The 19514-nt window shown below is 45.4% G+C and overlaps 1 protein-coding gene across 1 annotated transcript in view; it reads right to left on the bottom strand.

The window, feature by feature from the left end:
* The window catches only part of LOC120032422 (ubiquitin carboxyl-terminal hydrolase 34-like), a 57652-nt gene extending 38245 nt beyond the window's left edge, over positions 1–19407 (bottom strand). The window contains exons 1-15 of the mRNA XM_038978523.1: positions 19130–19407; positions 13263–13350; positions 11477–12071; positions 11101–11151; positions 8362–8511; positions 7930–7997; positions 6463–6655; positions 6126–6187; positions 5907–5988; positions 5700–5792; positions 5311–5436; positions 2898–3027; positions 2432–2562; positions 1475–2163; positions 88–302 (exon numbers count right to left, since the gene is read on the bottom strand). Coding sequence (XP_038834451.1) covers positions 88–302; positions 1475–2163; positions 2432–2562; positions 2898–3027; positions 5311–5436; positions 5700–5792; positions 5907–5988; positions 6126–6187; positions 6463–6655; positions 7930–7997; positions 8362–8511; positions 11101–11151; positions 11477–12071; positions 13263–13350; positions 19130–19172 — 2716 coding nt within the window. The 5' untranslated portion in view covers positions 19173–19407. The remainder of the gene's footprint in view (positions 1–87; positions 303–1474; positions 2164–2431; positions 2563–2897; positions 3028–5310; positions 5437–5699; positions 5793–5906; positions 5989–6125; positions 6188–6462; positions 6656–7929; positions 7998–8361; positions 8512–11100; positions 11152–11476; positions 12072–13262; positions 13351–19129) is intronic.
* Positions 19408–19514: the final 107 nt, after the last annotated feature.

The following is a 19514-nucleotide window of genomic DNA, read 5'->3' as shown; positions in this document are numbered from 1 at the left end:
TCCAGCCACGATTTCTGGGAAATCTGGGAATTTTGGGTAAATTTAAGTAAATTCACAACCCTAGGTGCACCGTGCAGTGCAGCCTACCTTGCACCATGTGCTCGTGGTAGATAGAGGCCAGGTTGGGCAGGTGTTGCTGCAAGTGGGAGCTGAGCTCGGCGTGCGAGTTGATCTGCACCAGCTCCTCCTCACAACCAGACTCCTCACCGTCAAAGTCGGCCATGTTCTTCTCCGACTTGGCGCTGATCTGGGAGCTGCTGCAGGACACGTCATCTGCGCTCAGCATGTCGTCCACCATGTGCCTGGTGGATGATTCAATGTTAGAAGGGCAATGCATGTTTTTGTCACTTGAATAAGCCCAAGATTCACGTTGCAAGGAAAACAAATACATGTACACTGAATGTACAAAACATTGCTCTTTTCATGACAGACTGACCAGATGAATCCAGGTGAAAACTATGATCAATTACTGATGTCACTTGTTAAATCCACTTCAAATCAGTGTAGATGAAAGGGAGGAGACAGGTTAAAGGATTTTGAAGCCTAGAGACAATATATATATATTTTTCCCCCCCTTTATTTAACCAGGTAAGCTAGTTGAGAACAAGTTCTCATTTACAACTGTGACCTGGCCAAGATAAAGCAAAGCAGTGCGACACAAACAACAACACAGAGTTACACATGGAATAAACAAGCGTACAGTCAATAACACAATAGAAAAAAAAGAAAGTCTATATACAGTGTGTGCAAATGGCGTGAGGAGGTAAGGCAATCAATAGGCCATAGTAGCAAAGTAATTACAGTTTATTACAATTGAGACATGGATTGTGTATGTGTGCCATTCAGAGGGTTAATGGGCAATACAAAACATTTAAGTGCCTTTGAATGGGGTATGGTAGAAGGTGCCAGGCGCACCGTGTTGAGTGTGTCAAGCACTGCAGCGCTGCCCATGTGTATCAAGATTGGTCCACCACCCAAAAGACATCCAGCCAACTTGAAACAACTGTGGGAAGCATTGGAGTCAACATGGGCCAGCGTCCCCGTGGAACGCTTGACACCTTGTAGAGTCCATGCCACAACGAATTGAGGCTGGTCTGAAGGCAAAACGGGGTGTAACTCAATATTAGGAAGGTGGTCCTAATGTTTTGTACACTCAGTGTACATCTAGTTCCTCATGACAAATGTAGAAATTATTGACTGGACACTTCTACACATCTATGCAACTACAGGCAACTCAACCGTCTATGGATGGTGTCACGACTCATTTGGACGCCTACATAATTGCTAGTAGTTGGTCCTGATTCAACATGTAGAATCGGCCACGGACAGTTTGTCTTGGTTGGGGTCTGTAGTTGATAGAAGCCTTCAAAGAACCTCATCTCCCGAGGTAAATTTGCCAAACATAGAACATTGTGAAAGAGACAGAAGATACAGGTTAGCGTAAAGAAAGCAAAAGATATGGTGACAGTCTTACCCTTCATGGTGGTGGTGATGATGGTGGTTGTGAGGCCCGATGAAGTGTCGGCAGTTGAACAGCTCGTTGCCCATGTCGTCCCCCAGGAAGTCCCCGGGGCAGGGCAGGCAGGTCTGCTCCTGGGGGCCCGGGGCCATTTGGGATGAGGGGCCTCCCATCTCTGAATGTTGTTGTTCGGGCCCCTCAGGCCGGGCCGAGCAGGCATCCAGCATCCTCATGCGGCCCTCCATCGATACCGCAGCCGTTACCATGCCGACGGCTGCCTCAGGGTTAAAGGGCAAACATTTGGGTTTTGGTCCGTCTCCTGCCCCTCTTTCGGTTCTGTCGCCATGCTCCTCCACCAGCGCCTCGCCCGCTTTCCGCTTCCTGACCTCCGGCTGGTCCCGGGGCTGCTTCTGCGGACTGCCCTCGGCCGCTACACCCCGGTTGTTCCCCTCTTCATCCTCTTCGTCGTCCTCATCTTCATCATCATCTTCATCATCATCCTCCTCCTCTTCCTCCTTGAGGACCTCGCTGTCAGCCATGTCATCAGAGTGCAGCTCACTGCCTGGGCTTCCCGCTGACTGGCTGGCACGGCTGGAGCCCGCCTCGTTGCTGGAGCCCTCGCTGTGGCCACTGCTGCTGCCCGGCCCACTGCTGCCCTCCTCCATGCTGTTGGCCGTCTCGTCCGAGCTGCCCTGCATCGACTCCTGGACGGGGCGGAGAGAGGATACCAAATCAGTTCCAGTTAAACCGGCCATACATCAGAACCACGAGACATGCTAATAAAATCGGGGATATTGACTTAGATTAGCTTTTTGATAAAAAGTCTAAAAAGTTAGCAATTGGAGACAGTGGCTAGGCAAACAAAAAGAACAAGGCATGGATTTCTGAACAGTGTTGGAAAGTAACAGTTTGCTACTAATAGCAATTCCCATTAAATGTATTGAGAACGTGCATCACTAGAGTGCTGCTAACCTCCGTGTCAGAGAGTCTCTGCTGGCCCCGCTTGCTGCCGCCCATCATCTGCTCGTCCATCTCCATGTCGCTACCGCCGCTGTGGTGAGTGTCGCTGTTGTCACTGCTGTCCGGGCTGGCCGCTGGGGAGCCTGGGTAGAGACAAGAAGCAGAGGCTTGATGCATCAGATGCCGCATCTCACAAAACAAGGTAGTCTATATACAGCAGATATGTTTAAGAGCATATTTATCTAAGCAAGTGGTAAACCATGGTTATTGGTATCTAAAAGGTGTTCAAGACTTTTGTTCCATCCCAGCACTAAAACATCCGATTCAACACCTTGATTAGTGCTGGACTGGACCAAAAACCTGCATACCACCCACTTAACAGCACCGGAGTTGTTGACTACCACTGATCAAAGAATACATACATATATATATATATATATCCCCTTGAAATACACAGGCAAAAATACAACCATCGTACCTTTCTTGTTGCCCATGGGGACGTTGGTGTTGAGCAGCGAGGCGAAGGAGCTCTGCTTGGAGAGCTGGGCCTTTGCGGACAGGGCGTTGTTCCACAGAGCCTTGATCAGCATGGAGGCCAGGTACAGGGTCTGAGGAGGGAGGGTGGGCCGCATAGAATTACATACAGAATCACAATTATAGGATCTTTATGGTGGGCAGGTGACCAAGACAAAGAGCAGCTCTGTTAGACTGGGTGTATGTGACTATAAAGCTCCTTATCAAAGTCATTTTTTATTTCACCAGGTAGGCCAGTTGAGAACAAGTTCTCATTTACAACTGCGACCTGGCCAAGATAAAGCAGAGCAGTGCGACAAAAACAACACAGGGTTACACGTGGGATAAACAAAAGTACAGTCACTAACACAATAGAAAAGTATATATACAGTGTGTGCAAATGGAGTAAGGAGGTAAGGCAATAAATAGGCCATAGTAGCGAAGTAATTACAATTTAGCAAATTAACACTGGAGTGATAGATATGCAGATGATGATGTGCAAGTAGAAATGCTGGTGTGCAAAAGAGCAAAAAAGTAAATAAAAACATTATGGGGATGAGGTAGGGAGCTGGATGGGCTATTTACAGATGGGCTGTGCTGTGTACAGCTACACCGATCGGTAAGCTGCTCAGATAGCTGATGCTTAAAGTTAGTGAGGGAGATATAAGTCTCCAACTTCAGCGATTTCTGCAATTCGTTCCAGTCATTGGCAGCAGAGAACTGGAAGGAAAGGCGGCCAAAGTAGGTGTTGGCTTTGGGGATGACCATTGAGATATACCTGTTGAAGCATGTGCTACTAGTGGTTGTTGCTATGGTGACCAGTGAGCTGAGATAAGGCGGAGGTTTACCTAGCAAAGACTTATTGATGACCTGGAGACAGTGGGTTTGGCGACGAATATGTAGCGAGGGCCTGGCCGACGAGAGCATACAGGTCGCAGTGGTGGGTGGTATATGGGGCTTTGGTGACAAAACAGATGGCATTGTGATAAGACTACATCCAATTGGCTGAGTAGAGTGTTGGAGGATATTTTGTAAATGACATCGCCAAAGTCGAGGATCGGTAGGATAGTCAGTTTTACAAGATTATGTTTGGCAGCGTGAGTGAAGGAGGCTTTGTTGCGAAATAGGAAGCCGATTCTAGATTGAATTTTGTATTGGAGATTCTTAATGTGAGTCTGGAAGGAGAGTTTACAGTCTAGCCAGACACCTAGGTATTTGTAGTTGTCCACATATTCTAAGTCAGAACCGTCCAGAGTAGTGATGCTGGACGGGCGGGCAGGTGCGGGCAGCGATCGGTTAATGAGCATTCATTTAGTTTTACTAGCATTTAAGAGCAGTTGGAGGCCACGGAAGGAGTGCTGTATGGAATTGAAGCTCGTTTGGAGGTTTGTTAACACAGTGTCCAAAGAAGGGTCAGATGTATACAGAATGGTGTCGTCTGCGTAGAGGTGGAACAAGGAATCAAGAGCGACATCGTTGATATATACAGAGAAAAGAGTCGGCCCGAGAATTGAACCCTGTGGCACCCCCATAGAGACTGCCAGAGGTCCGGACAATAGGCCCTCCGATTTGACACACTGAACTCTATCTGAGAAGTAGTTGGTGAACCAGGCGAGGCAGTCATTTGAAAAACCAATGCTGTTGAGTCTGCCGATAAGAACACGGTGATTGACAGAGTTGATGAGGCCAGGTTGATGAAGACTGCTGCACAGTACTGTCTTTTATCGATTGCGGTTACGATATTGTTTAGTACCTTGAGCATGGCTGAGGTGCACCCGCGACCAGCTCGGAAACCGGATTGCACACCGGAGAAGGTACGGTGGGATTAGAAATGGTCAGTGATCTGTTTGTTAACTTGGCTTTCGAAGACTAGAAAGGCAGGGCAGGACGGATACAAGTCTGTAACAGTTTGAGTCTAGAGTGTGTCCCACTTTGAAGAGGGGGATGACCGCGTCAGCTTTCCAATCTTTAGGAATCTCGGACGATATGAAAGAGGTTGAACAGACTAGTAATAGGGGGTTGCAACAATGGCGGCGGATCATTTTAGAAAAAGGGTCCAGATTGTCTAGTCCAGCTGATTTGTACGGGTCCAGGTTTTGCAGCTCTTTCAGAACATCAGCTCTCTGGATTTGGGTGAAAGAGAAGCTGGGGAGGCTTGGGCAAGTAGCTGCGGGGGGTCCGGAGCTGGTGATATGCAGATCAAATCACACTCAACATTTGATTGTCCACTCTTTGCCGTAGCCTAAATTTGCTTAGTGTTGTGTTTCCTTGCCACAATACTAACGAGTATCGCGATACTGGCATCTTCCCGGATCTCGGTAATTCGTAGAATACCATCAACTACCATTGGGCACTCATGATGTGTGGTGTGTGTGTACCTGTTCGGTGTGTGCGCTGGGGTGCAGGCCAGACACCAGGTTGAGGACGTGGCGCAGCGGCACCGGGTCCAGGTTCTTGATGAGCGAGGGGAACAGGTCGTGGATGTAACGGCTACAGTGCTTCAGCTACATGGGGAGAACAGATAGAGACAGTGTCAAGGAGAACATCAACGGAAAAGAACAAAAATAATTCAATGGATTATGATAGCAAAACTAATTGGTAGAATACAGTAAAGAAAAATAAGTATAAATATGCAAATTCAGAGTAGGTGTGCTGCTCTAGGATTAGGTCCCTCAATTTGATTAGAGGCTAAATGTATCCTAAAAATCTGCATTTCTACGCTGAAAATCTTTATAAATGCGGCCTCTGGTGTTTAGGACCTAGTTACCTGAGCTGCGGCCCAGATGCAGTCCACATGCTGGGTGCTGAGCCTACCCTCTGCGGCAAGGAAGTTCAGGATCACTTGGCACTGTTTAATTATCTGGAACGACAACAAAGAGGCACAAACTCTGCATTAACAGGGGAGTTAAAATTCAGATTGCCCATAAAAATGTATCAACTTAGTGTAATAACGACTTGGAATGGGAAAACTTACCTCTATGTGCAAATTTGGTCCAAATATGTGCTCCACCACATTGTTGTTGATTAGCCAGTCAGCTAGTTCCTTTGCTATTGACCTGTAGGGACAGTTTGAGGTACGCTGCTTTTACGGTCCGTGACGCAGTGCTAAATCAACTCAATTGACTTACGTTCCATTGGAAAAATCGACAGAACCGACTTAAGTTTCATTGTAAAATCAAATCAATTGACTTACGTTTCGGTGTCGGACACCAGAGACTCATTATTACAGACATCGTTGAAGGTGTGGAGCTGATTCTGTGGGGAGAAAACGAGTTATAAAAAATGTTATGAATGTATGTATGTACACACCAGTGTACTTCATTTATTGAGTTATTGACCCTTGCGTAAAAGTCTTAGTTACATTAGACTGAAAGTCCTAGTGAAGCTTTAATAATGTATACCTGTGTCAAAAACAAAACAGCTGTCACAATGTGCTTCACAGTAACCCGGCCTAGACTCCCAAAGAGCAAGCAACACGGCAGCGTGTGAGCGTGGGTGTACGCGTCTCTGGGTGCACGTGTGAGTCTCACCGTGATTTGGCTGAGGCCGGCCAGCCTCATGGTGAGCGTGGGGGACATGAAGTACTTGAAGGCCAGGTCCAGGCTCTCCTTGTCGAAGCACAGTGCGCTGTCCAGCGGCTCCTTCACCGTGCTCCACATCAGGTCGGCCATGTTGCGTGCAGCGCTCTGACGCAGCTCCTGGTCCGACAGCTTGCACAGGTACCTGGGGAGGGACACATTTGGAAAGAAGTTATTTGTGAATTGAGTTAACTTTGTTTAAAACCAGGAAGTCCCTTCATTAGGAAATAGTTTTATTTGTTCTGTTTTGATTTAAAGTTGAAGACATGGTAGACAGGTTGGACATAATGACTGGACAAATGGGACTAAACAGTCAGGACTAAGTGTGGGGCATCTATCGAGGCTGGCTGCAACACTCAGAAGAGAAGCACCATGACAATAGTTGGCTACAATGAGAATCTAGTCTTTGCGATCAATAAGATACAGTATGTATCTTTTTAATAACTTCTGAGAAAACAGACATTTTTCTCAATTCAGGAGGAAGGAGTGATACGCTATAAGGTGGCAATGCACTGGAGTCAGAAAGTCACAGTTCATCATTCTTCGTCGACTAAGGATCAAAATGACTAAGGAATGTTCCATTTGGACATCAGGACCAGTTAAACCAGCCCACCCAGGTCACATGACAGAGGTACGACGAGGCCTGCGAGATGTCTGGCTGCTCCAAGGTCATGTGAGGAGAAGCTGACTGGAGCGCTGGCCACTGTTACCATGGCGAGGGAAGCTCTTCCTAGCAACACCAGTTGGTGGCACAGCAAGAGAGGGTTCTCAGCTGCAATTGCTTTCCATCCAGAAAAAAAATATACAGTCAAGTATCTGATTGAATTTTGAAATTCAACTCAAATACAAAAATATGCTTGCTTTGTAAGAGCATCCACTAAATTCATCCTTGATTTATGCTAATCGACTGCCAATATGCTGGATTACACTATTTGCATAATGTCCTCCCTAATACTACATCCAATATTCAGGGGAGCATCTCTATCAAGTGCGTTTGATTGTGTGTTGAAAAGTGGCGGGCGAGTTGAACAACCCAGCACTGTGTATCCAAATTCAATATGCATCTCAAACAGCCCCTTGGGCCATTTCTGACGAGAGGAGTTCCGACTGCAACAGCAACTCTCCTCTCTCTGCCCCATTTTCTTATTCTCTTACAATGACTGCAGGGGGAAAAAAAGCACTACGCAGCAGTATGGGATGCCATATTGTATAGAGCTGTATTAGATATGGGGAAAACGGCATGACTAACATTAACCACTTGTGATTCAATCTGTATTGATACATGCCTAATTAGGGATTTCAAGGCACTAATGAAAACTCACTGGCGGTGAGGAACTAATGATGACTTGATTATCCTCACTCTGAAGTAAATAGAGATTTCACCACAGAGTTTCAGTGATATGGAGAGTGTGAACTTACCGTATTACATACGTGCGGAACGGTATGATGTGCTGCATGACGGCGGGAATGTGCAACCATATTCGGATCTGTGTGTGTGTGGAGAGAACAAACAGAACTGGAATCAGACTGACATCCCTTGAGATGTGTGAGAAGCAGTGGAAAACCTAAAAATGGATGCCACTAACAGATCTGGCTGACAACGGATTATTCATTGCGATTACTGCCGGAGAGAGCATTCACAAACGAAACAGCTGTGCTACAACATAGAAACTGCATCAAGAACATCTGCATATGGCGCTGAAACAGCATCTGGAGGTAGTGGTAAATGCATCCAGGATTGGGTGGATAGATATATTCGGAGGTTGGGTTGGGCTGCAATGTTGGGTGGCTGGATTAATTTATTGCTGCCAAGTGGGCTGTGGTGCCATTTTGGGATCAACTCCTACTCACATTGGAGACGATGGTGATGAAGGCGTGGGCGATGGGGAAGGGCAGGCTCTCCGGCGTGCCTGACTCAAAGCAGTCCTTCATGAGCGACAGACCGTGCTTGCCACAGAACAGGCAAACATAGCGCAGCAAGTGCAAGGGGACCTCCACATCCTGGTCACAGGGGAAAAACAAGGTCAATACAACTTTATTGTCCACACGGAAATGGAAAACTAACTTTGGCTTCATATCGCAAATCATAGTGGAAGAGGCTAGCGTGATTGGTGCAACTCAATGGTTTCAAGTGGTGTCATACCCTCATCTCCTTTTGGTTTATCAGAACTATAGGTGAAAGCAATATGGTGGATGGATGTATACTGGGAATTTGCTTTCACTTGTCTAGTTATTTCCCACCATCTCATGAAGGAGAAGAGATTATGGCTTTTTTACAGTCTATTCAGGACAGAGTATGCAGACCAGAGTTGGGTACATAGTATATGAAATCTTTGAGCATTTGCTTAAGCCTGCCTGGTGTGCCAGATAAGAAGGGAGCTTCATCAATAAGTGTATCGATGACGTCTTTACCACAGTGGCCGTACGTACATACTCCAACCAGAAGCCATAGATTACAGGCAACATCCGCACTGATCTAAAGACGCTTATAAGAAATCCCGCTATGCCCTCCGACAGATGTGGCAGGGCTTGCAAACTATTACGGACTACAAACGGAAGCAGAGCCGCAAGCTGCCCAGTGACAGGAGCCTATCAGACGAGATAAATTACTTATATGCTCACTTCGAGGCAAGCAACACTGAAGCATGCATGAGAGCACCAGCTGTTCCGGACTAATGTGTGATCACGCTCTCCGTAGCCGATGTGAGTAAGACCTTTAAACAGGTCAACATTCATCTGGCTGCAAGGCCGTGTACTAAGAGCATGCGCTGACCAACTGGCAAGTGTCTTCAATGACATTTTCAACATATCCCTGATTGAGTCTGTAATACCAACATGTTTCAAGGAGACCACCACGGTCCCTGTGCCCAAGAACACCAAGGTGACCTGCAGCACTCACGTCTGTAGCCATGAAGTGCTTTAAAAGGTGGGTCATGGCTCACATCCAACACTATTATCCCAGAAACCCTAGACCCACTCCAAGTTGCATAATGCCCCAACAGATCCACAGATAACACAATCTCTATTTCACACCACACTGCCCTTTCACACCTGGACAAAAAGGAAAACCTACATGAGAATGCTATTCATTGACTACAGCTCAGCGTTCAACACCATAGTACCCACAAAGCTCATCACTAAGCTAAGGACCCTGGGACTAAACACCTCCCTCTGCAACTGGATCCTGGACTCCTGACGGGTCACCCCCAGGTGATAAGGGTAGGTAACAACATATCTGCCACGCTGATCCTGAACACGGGGGCCCCTCAGGGGTGCGTCCTCAGTCCCCTCCTGTACTCCTTGTTCACCCATGACTGCATGGTCATGCACGATTTCGAAAACCATCAAGTTTGCAGACGACACAACAGTGGTAGGCCTGATCAACAACGATGAGAATCTATAGGGAGGAAGTCAGACCTGGCAGTGTGGTGCCAGGATAACAACCTCTCCCTCAACGTGATCAAGACAAAGGAGATGATCGTGGACTACAGGAAAAGGAGGGCCGAGCATGCCCTCATTCTCATCGACGGGGCTGTAGTGGAGCAGGTTGAGAGCTTCAAGTTCCTTGGAGTCCACATCATTCACTGTAAAGTCTACACCTGATGTATTCGGCGCATGTGACAAATACAATTTGATTAGACTATTCCATTGGTTTTGTTCCAGCTAGGCAAGGTCAATTAAGCACAGAATACTATCTGAACTCCGGTCTGATGCAGACTATGAACTTTGTCCACTAAAAATATCCCTTAAAAGGCCATTAAAAATGTTTAATATGGTGGAGAGCTGGAAAGTTATTAAATTAGCCTGAGACAAATTATTGTACTCCGGGGAAAGATCGACAGTACTTGGAGGTGGAAATGAGCCTCAATTTTTTTTTAAACGCAAAATATACTGCAGACACATTTCACACCTCATGTGTACGTTGGCCTGAAAAGCCACAAGAGGGACCTGAGATCAGTGTTTAGAGAGCCTTCTCCCTCTGTCTCCCCTGGTCCTAAAGGAAACATTTGTAATTGGACCCCTGAGGGAGAACTATTCTAGGACCTATTGTTAACCAAATCTACACCAAACCTCCTCGAGTGAAAACCCATTACAACAACCTGGGAACAGTGTTCAGAGTCCTGCCTCCCTACTCTCCCAGCCCTAAATGGGACATAGCTGATGGGTTCTGGGCATGCCACTTTTCATGCAGCTTCCCAATAAAATATAAATAGATCCAGATGTCATAAATCACTGAGATGAGTAACATGACCACAGGAGTGAGGAGAGGGGACTAGGAGGAGATTGGCGATTGGTTAAACAGGCAGACCAGACATTAAGGCATGGGCCTTTACTTCAAAGGACTTGACGTAGGATGCGTACCAAATGGCACCCTATTCCCTATATAGTGCAGTACTTTTGACCAGAGCCATACGGGCCCGGGTCAAAAGTAGTGCACTCCAAAAAGGGAATAGGGTACCATTTGAGCGACGTAGATGTTGCTGTAAAGAGTTGGAACCGACACAAAGCGACAAATCAGGCAGATTGAGTATTGTGTTTTTGGACGAAACAGTGGAGTAGAAAAAACAAAGAGGGCGGAGGAGTCCTTACGTTCATGTCGCAGAAGGAGCCGAGGATATTGCTTTCATGAGCAGAGATGTCCTGGAAAAAGGAAACAAAAAGAAAGTATGACGAGTATATTGTATACTGAGAAATGTTAGAGAACATTTTAGAACAGGATGACACCAATGTCATTGTCAAGTATTAAGTACCCCATGGAGACAAATACTGATTCCATAATAGAGTTGTGTGTATGGGCGCATGTTTTGCTTTTACCTCTATGGTGCAGTGTGTGTTGTGTCGGCGGTACATATTAAACCATTAATGCTTTGGTGGGTGTTGTGTAGGGGGAACCATGTTATTCGTTTACCTCTACAGTGGGGTTTGGGTATGTATTGTGTTGTATCAGGGTGTGTCATTCCATTACCTCTATGGTGGGGTGTGTGTTGTGTTTGTAAGCCGTGTACAGTGGGAACTGAATCTGGAAGATCTTGGCGGCGCAGAGCAGCAGCTTCTCCCGGTCCTCGGTGCTCCACGAGTCAAACATGTCCTCCTGGGCCTGGCTGTCCGTACTGCTGCTAGCTCCAGCCTCAGACGCCCCAATACCACTACTACTTTCCTCTGGCTTGGGGGCCTCCTGCTGGGCCTGGCTCGTCCCCTGGACTGGGTTCTGGTTGTTGTTATTCTGGTTCTGCTCCGGGGCGTCCCCGACGGCATCCTCCTCCGCCGAGTCCCTCTCCACATTCAACGGCTCGTCCTCAACAGGCGAGGAGGGCGGTTGCTGGGGGTGTGGCCCAACTCCAGTTATTCCACCCCCTCCCTCGCCTCCCCATTCTGTCACGGGCCCCTCCGCGCCACCTGCGGCCCCGTCCCCTGTGTCAGTGACGCCCCGTTGGCTGGTGGCGCTGCAGAGGCGGTCCCTCAGGCTGGTGACCTGAGCGATGACCAGGTTGATGAGGGCGTAGACCAGCTGGTTGAACACCTCCAGGTGCTTGTACTCCTTGAAGCAGCATAGACATTGCCTGTGGAGGGAAAGGAGGGGTGGCGAGAGAGATTGAGTGAAATGCGAATCACAAAGACCCACCGGTGAGTCACAGTCAACTCCTACTGGGGTCGCAGTTCGAGGCTGACTCATTCCATGTGGATGGTCAAGGAATCAAAACGTTTGGGAACCATAAAAAGGCAATGCACAGTCCACACTGCAGTGAACTGCAGCTTCTGCTTGTGTTGGCCTCAACAACCAGCCATCTTTAGAGAGACTCATCTATGGGCTCAATTCAATCAAACTTGCATTGAAGCAAATAAGGCATAGAAACATACTTTTCTCCCCATATTCAAATAAAATAGAAAGAGGAGCCTAGTTTTAGGTACCTGCAACAGAAAATATTCAGTTCACTCACTTTCTGAATAAGACATGCAAGTAGGCTTTAGTTGTATTAACAACAATGCAGAATATGCATTGTTGGAGGATTTGATTGAATGCAGCCCTTGATCTATTGAGCTCTGTTCATGAATTCTGTTTCTTTTGACATTAACGTAATGTTAAACGCCTGACTATATTACTGACCATCCTATTTTAGAAATTCTCCCCCCCCCCCCAATGTATTTTGATAAGACAGCAACCAATTAACGCACATGAAGGATCCCACACAAACGACGGATCCCACTAATCAGAAACACAAAGAGAAGAATGCAAAACTAGAGGAATGCCTCCAGTCAACTTTCCCTGATCAGTCAAGCACTTCTTCCCCTGATCTCACAGAAGTGGGAGAACAACTATGAAAGGTCAACAATTCCTCAAGGCTCTTCTCCGCGCAGGCAGGCAGGCAGGCAGGCACACACACATCCAGTTAAACAACAATAAAACCACCACTAAGCAAGACGAAAAACCTATTATGACCTACTTGTCCTCTGGTGACCTTACCTAGCCTGCATGCTAAGCTACACTTAAAACACATTGGTTAGCCTTTAGCGCTAGTAATAAATTATGAATTCATGGCTGATAATGACTTCAGAGAGTTATCCAGGAGCAGATATCCTCCCCTTTTAAATATTAATGGTCTACGTTCCAAATGAAACACTTTTCCCTACATAGGAGTCAAAAGAAGTGCACCTGGTCAAAGTAGTGCACTAAATAGGGAACAGGGTTCCATTTGGGATGAATCCGTGGAAGAATAATGAATGCGGGGAACAGAGGAGAGTGGGAGACTGACCTCTGGGTCCATGAGCTGATGTAGCTGAAGACTCGTAAAGCATGCTCCTTCTTCAGCTGTAGGCCCTCATTGCTGTCTGCATCCGATACTGGAGGGGAGAGAGAGCAGACAAGGTGGTGAGTACAGTTCAATGTACATGGAAAAGGCAAGTGTAGGACATGACACTTGACCCACACTGCTTGTTCAAAGGCTACTAGCCTATATGGTGGCCACGCGCTAGAAAATAGCACACATTGGAAGCTGAAATTGCAATGCTAATATTTGAGGCATTATCCAAGACCGTTGAAGATGGAATAGTGGTTGTCAGACACTTTGCTACAACAACAACAAAATATATTTCCGGAGGCGCAATGCGAACGGTCCTTTGGTCAACAGGAGAACAGAGATGATCGTCTCTCTAGTCTGGATGGGAGACTGACCCATGGAAGTCTCAAGCCTCTGGTGAGAAACGTGCCTCAGCACCACATTAGCACGGCGCCAGGCAAGGCTCCCCATTGCCGACAACAGGTACTCCACACCAACGTGCCTTCCCAAGCAGCATTGGCTTGTACTACAGGCTAAAGTTAGCTACTGTATTATGTGTTGGTGACTAGGAATGGGGGTAGAAATACATTTCACTATTTGAATAGTATCATACATTTTTGTCGGTATCCGGATATTAGAAATAAACTAACGTTTTTAACCTGAGCACTGTTGCGCGACAAAATGCCGGTGAAATGGGAGCGAGCAGGCAGGCAGAGGTAGTGTCTACACTTGACACTTACATGCGACTACTGCTATCAGAACACGAAGATCGCATTGAAAAGTCACTTTGCGGTGTGACTGTGTTCAGATCGGGCTGACCACTTCAGGAGATGGTCAGGGACGCATTGTGTGCCGATTTCTCTTAAGTCTGGATGTAAAAAGGCTACCGAAATCGCAAACATGGTGCGATGTTATCAGCAAGCACTCCTCCCACAAGTCTCCAGAAAGCGTGTGTTTTGGGACCGAGAGGCACCTTTTCATTATATTGTTGGAGGAACTACACTACTGGTCAAAAGTTTTAGAACACCTACTCATTCAAGGGTTTCTCTTTATTTTTACTATATTCTACATTGTAGAATAATAGTGAAGACATCAAAACGATGAAATAATAATGTTTTTGTTTGGCTGGAGTTATGCTAACCCGTTTGTAATCCATTTAGCATTGCTTGCTCTTGACTAGCTACAGAGGTTAGCTGGCTAGTTTGCAACACTAGTTCGCTACTGCCATCAGTTGTTGCTGTGTTATCATATTTTGCCTAGTCCACAGTTTTTAGAATGCATACTGGCATTTGAATATAGCGCTGGAAAAGGGAATCCGGACACACTGTGGACACCAGACACATTTAAATGTAGGTGCAGACGCATGACATGTTTGGAATTCCATAAATCAGAACTCTATATCAGAATACTAAATCTGCATGAACTGTCAAGTCTAGACACGGCCAGAGAGAGAGACGCTGCCTGGCTACAGCCTAGACTAGCTAACTTGTAGCAGCCAATGTTATTTATCATCCCATGTAATAGTGCCCGTCTTGACTGGAGTAGCCTACAAAAACTATAGGTAGCTTGGCTAATTGAGGCCACATTTAGCACCCTCTCCCCAACCCCATTCAATAGAACTAAAGCCTACCTATTGGTTGCTCGTTGTAGCCAAATCATTTAGCTAATTATTAATTCCGTAATTTAATTCCGTCTCAATGTGTAGTGAACGCTCACTACACATTGAGCCTCTTTGATTGGCCAACATAAAACAACAAGCGACACGTGAAGGCTACCAGACAGCTACCGGACTTTTTTAACAGGGCAAGTCATAAATACGTAAACAGTTGATTTTATTAAATCAATCATTTGAACTGTCACGGACCTTGTATCTAATAATGTCACATGGATATTTTAATTTAGAAAATGCCTTTGTGTGAAAATAGGCCTATACATTTTCTTGATGCAAAAATGTATTCGCACAAGTATTCAAATACTAACATCCTTTAGGATATTCGTATAACCATGCACATCTCTATTGGTGACACACAAGCATACACACAGACAGTCTCAAAACAAAATGTCAGCAACGTGTGGTGCAAGGCATGTCCAATGGAAGGTTATTGCCGTGTCAAAAGTTCAGCTCAAAGTTTTCTGTGGAAAGTGCAGCATTGCCTATATTATTCCGCAACCCCAAAGCACTTGTGTCTTTCACAAAGTCATTGATGTAAATTAAAAACATTTGTGACACTAGGGAGGCTGCATTTGTGATGCATCATTTTCAGCCGCACCCACCCCTCAACCACAGATATGTTGTTGTTGTACCAACAGGCTATTTTCTGCTCTCAGAACAAAAGACAAAACGGACCATATTGTCACTTCACATTGGCGTACATGCCAAGGCTACTAACAAGAAAAGCAAAAGGCCACCCCGATGAAAGCGTTAGCTGATACGCAAAATGACTTGGCCGACATATTAAAGGCTTTTTAACTTGGAAACCCACACGAGTGCTTTATGTTAGACCTTTTTTATGCCACTTCGGACCCATTTGTGGTTATAATTTTTGTTGGGTTTTTCTAGTACTATTTCCCGACAAGAGCACCTGTGGTTGTTTTGGAATACTTGAAGAGATTCTGATACTTATTTTTCTTCACTGCCAACTAAAAATTGGACTTAAGATAAATTGCTAATGAAATCAACTACACGTTGAATATTGCACGTTATGTTTGAGGGAAAAGTGTCATTTAAAAAAAGGTGCAGCCTACATGCAAACTTTGTGACAACGTTTCCATACCTGACTGACCTAGGCCTCAATGTGACATTCTTATCATGCATAGAGCTTAATAACAACCACAGTGAAGACTGGAGTTGTGCCAAAACACTACCAAGAGAAACAGAACACATAAAGCGGAACTAGTGTCTAGGTAAGTGGGTCTGTTCTTGAGATGAAGAAATAACAGGGTTCTGAAGTTCACCAGGGCACCTTGTCTTAACCCGGACCTAACTGTCTGCCTTTATTCCCTTCTCAACCACTTTATTCAAATTTTGTTTTATCTTGGACTAGACTCCTCCAAAATTCCCAGCTCCCTTCATAAAACAATCCACGACATTGTGTTCGGTGGCCTGTACCAAAATCATTGCGATCATCCCCAGATAAGACAATCTGGATATCCCAGCCATTGTTCTGACAGCAAAGCGTTGAGCTTGTAACAAAACATTAGAGAAGTAAAATAGACACCTACAAGCAGGGCTCTGCTGAGCTCAACTGCCTGCGTTGGTGGAAGTAACGTTAGTTGGCTTAGGTGCTGATCGACGGTCAGTTTGGCTTTTTACATCAATGGATTAGTGTTAGGCTAGGGGTGGGCATGTAAGCTGGTCCCAGAGATCTATGCCCAAGAGCAACCTCTGCCTTGCTGGCCACAGTGCCAGACAGCATCTTAAAGCAGGGTGTGTGGAGATTGACAATGGCAGTCACATGTTACATTTTAGTCATTTAGCAGACGCTCTTATCCAGAACGACTTAAAGGAGCAATTAGCAGTGTCTTCTTCAAGGGGCCATCGACAGATTTTTCACCTAACTGGCACGGGATTCTAACCAGCGACCTTTTGATTACTGGCCCAACACTCTTAACAGCTAGACTACCTGCCACCCTGCAGGATTACTTGCACAGCATATTCAATAGCAGGTTGAAACCCTTCATTCCCTCAGTAAGTCCCTCAGTAAATCCCTCACTTCCCTTGCATGCATGCAGCCACACACAAAACATTCCCGGCTTCATGCATGCCGCTACAGCAAATTTGGGATCAGGGGTCACCTAGTGAACGCACACATGGGACTGCCAGTCTCACACACATGGGGCTGCCAGTCTCACACCCTGACAAGACTCTCATACCTCTACTGGCGGCAGCCTGGTGCCGACAAACACTCACACAGAGGTGTACTCTGTTTTACTCAACAGAGGGAAGACCCCCGTCACATGTAAAACAGCAGCTCTACTGTGAAAACATACTACTGTGTAGCCTACTAGCCATTTCAAAACCATTGTTCATAGACATACGTGGGCCAGAGAGAGGGTGTTTTGCTCAAACACAAAAGGAGGCCGTTTTAGAACACTAGTTGGATAGGCCTTCTCCTCCACACACTTTCATAATACACGAGGGAATGTGTGTCCACTGATTATAGGCCAACATTTAAGTAAGGCTACATTTCTCTTTCTGTAATTTGCCTACAAACCACCAAATTAATCTGAGCACCTAGTGTCATACTCATTGCTCATTTGAATAACAGATTTGCGGAGGGGATAGGTTGTAATATTCCATTAATCTAGTTTATTTTAAATGTGTATTGACAGGATGAAAGACCCTTTGAGCTGCACCATCATGATCCCCCTTTCAAAGGGGTCTTGCAATAATCAACCCACAACTGCTTTACCATATGGGTTTGGATATACTCCCAAAACATGGAGACAATTTTAAAAAACGATTACTCCCCTCTTGTCCAAGTCACCAAATCAAACGTTTAGTCACTAATATCAGACTGAAAATAGGTGTAAGACAAAAATATGCTTGGTTACTAGTTTTAAGATTAAAATGCAAAATCCCATATTATTGATGGCAAACAACTCATATGGCATGAAGCACAGTACACCAGGCCATAAGGCAGACTGTCAGCAGTGTCTTCTTGCTACCATCGCCAATGCATTCCCATATTCAGTTCGCTAACTAGGTAAAACAAGCACACCACATATACAAATCCTTGCAATTTCATAGACGTATAACTAGCTATAAATGCAATGGCGGAAAGAAGAGACGTAGCCCTAAAAAAACAACCAAAAAAATGGGCCTTTGTTTATTCGCTCCCATATCCCGTTATGAAAGCAATATGGCCTAGTTAGCTAACGTTACCTCGTAGCTAGCAAATAATCTTTTCTAACGTTACTGTCCATTTCAATCTTAACTAGGAAATACATCCAATGGCATTCGTAGGCACATTTTATTTTGATTTAGAACAAGCTTATAATAGTTAACTAGCAAACAAAAACTAAAATGAGTCATAGTTGGCATATGTTACATGCCTAGCTTGCTAACTAGCTTACTTGTTTAATGTATTTACGTAAAGAAACTAGTGACCCCATATTACTCAGCTAACGTTAGCCGACAATGCTAAACATTTTCTTGTAATCTGGCAAAATTATATTACAGCGCCTGTGGCAACTCAAACATGAAAACTAATCAGTCCGTTTTGATGCCAGTTGATCACAGGTAGCTGACTAGTCAATGAGTTAACGTTAGTTACAACTCGTTAGTCAACGTGAAACTGACAAACATAACCAGACAGGCTAGCTAGAAAGAGCGAACACGCCTGCACAACATAACCACTTCCACAGCCACCTCTCTAGTCTCGGACAAAAAAAAGGCACATGCAATGTGTAGCAAACATTTGTTATGGCCAAATGCATGTCAAACCACATTTATACAGGCAGTTAACCAAACTGTTAAGTTAACTAGCTAACCAAGTTAAGATACAATGGCATCAACCCAATCTAATTAGTTAGCTAACTAAGTTAAATGATGTTCAGAATCTCGTCTAGCTAGCAAGCCAGTTAAATCTGCTCAGGCATCCCCTTCATCCTGCAGCGATTTGACAGAGACAGGCCTCAAAGTTGCAGACAAGGTTCCATTTACATTCAGATCATTAATTCAAGACAAGGCCTTACAATGGCAGCTGTCTGGCTAGTGGAGAACCGGGTACGATTGCTAGCTGTCCAGCTTCCATCAGGTAGCCTGACTTAGCTAACGCTAGCTAGCTAGCATTAGGGGACCACTACGGCACCAAAACATTTAATAAAAAATGTTCACTTACTTTCATTTAAAACCTCCACCAGCTCGGCGCAGTTTTCACACATTGTTCATTAAGAAATAACAAAGGAAAAGTGTAGTCAAACCATTGGAAATTGTTGATGGATACGAATTGTTGGCACCTGGTTGTTTTGGGGGAAAAGGCCCGACGTAGTGGTTGGTGAAGGTTTGCTAATGCATTAAATAAAATAAGGGAGAGTAATAGATTCAGATTGAATTTGATACTAAATATCGTTGATAAAGTCAAAAAATAAGAGGCATTAAGATACAGAGTCGAGTCAATATCCAATCGGAGCGTTACTGGAGAGTGTAGATACGGCAGCCATATTGAAAAGGGGTGGGGGCACAGCATGTTCATAATTCGTAACTTTCCGTTGTCTCCTTCGCCT

Source organism: Salvelinus namaycush, chromosome 39 (genome assembly GCF_016432855.1).
Source record: "Salvelinus namaycush isolate Seneca chromosome 39, SaNama_1.0, whole genome shotgun sequence".
Taxonomy (NCBI): Eukaryota; Metazoa; Chordata; class Actinopteri; order Salmoniformes; family Salmonidae; genus Salvelinus; species Salvelinus namaycush.
The sequence above is the reverse complement of the archived record's forward strand: the minus strand, read 5'-3'. Positions and strand labels throughout refer to the sequence as shown.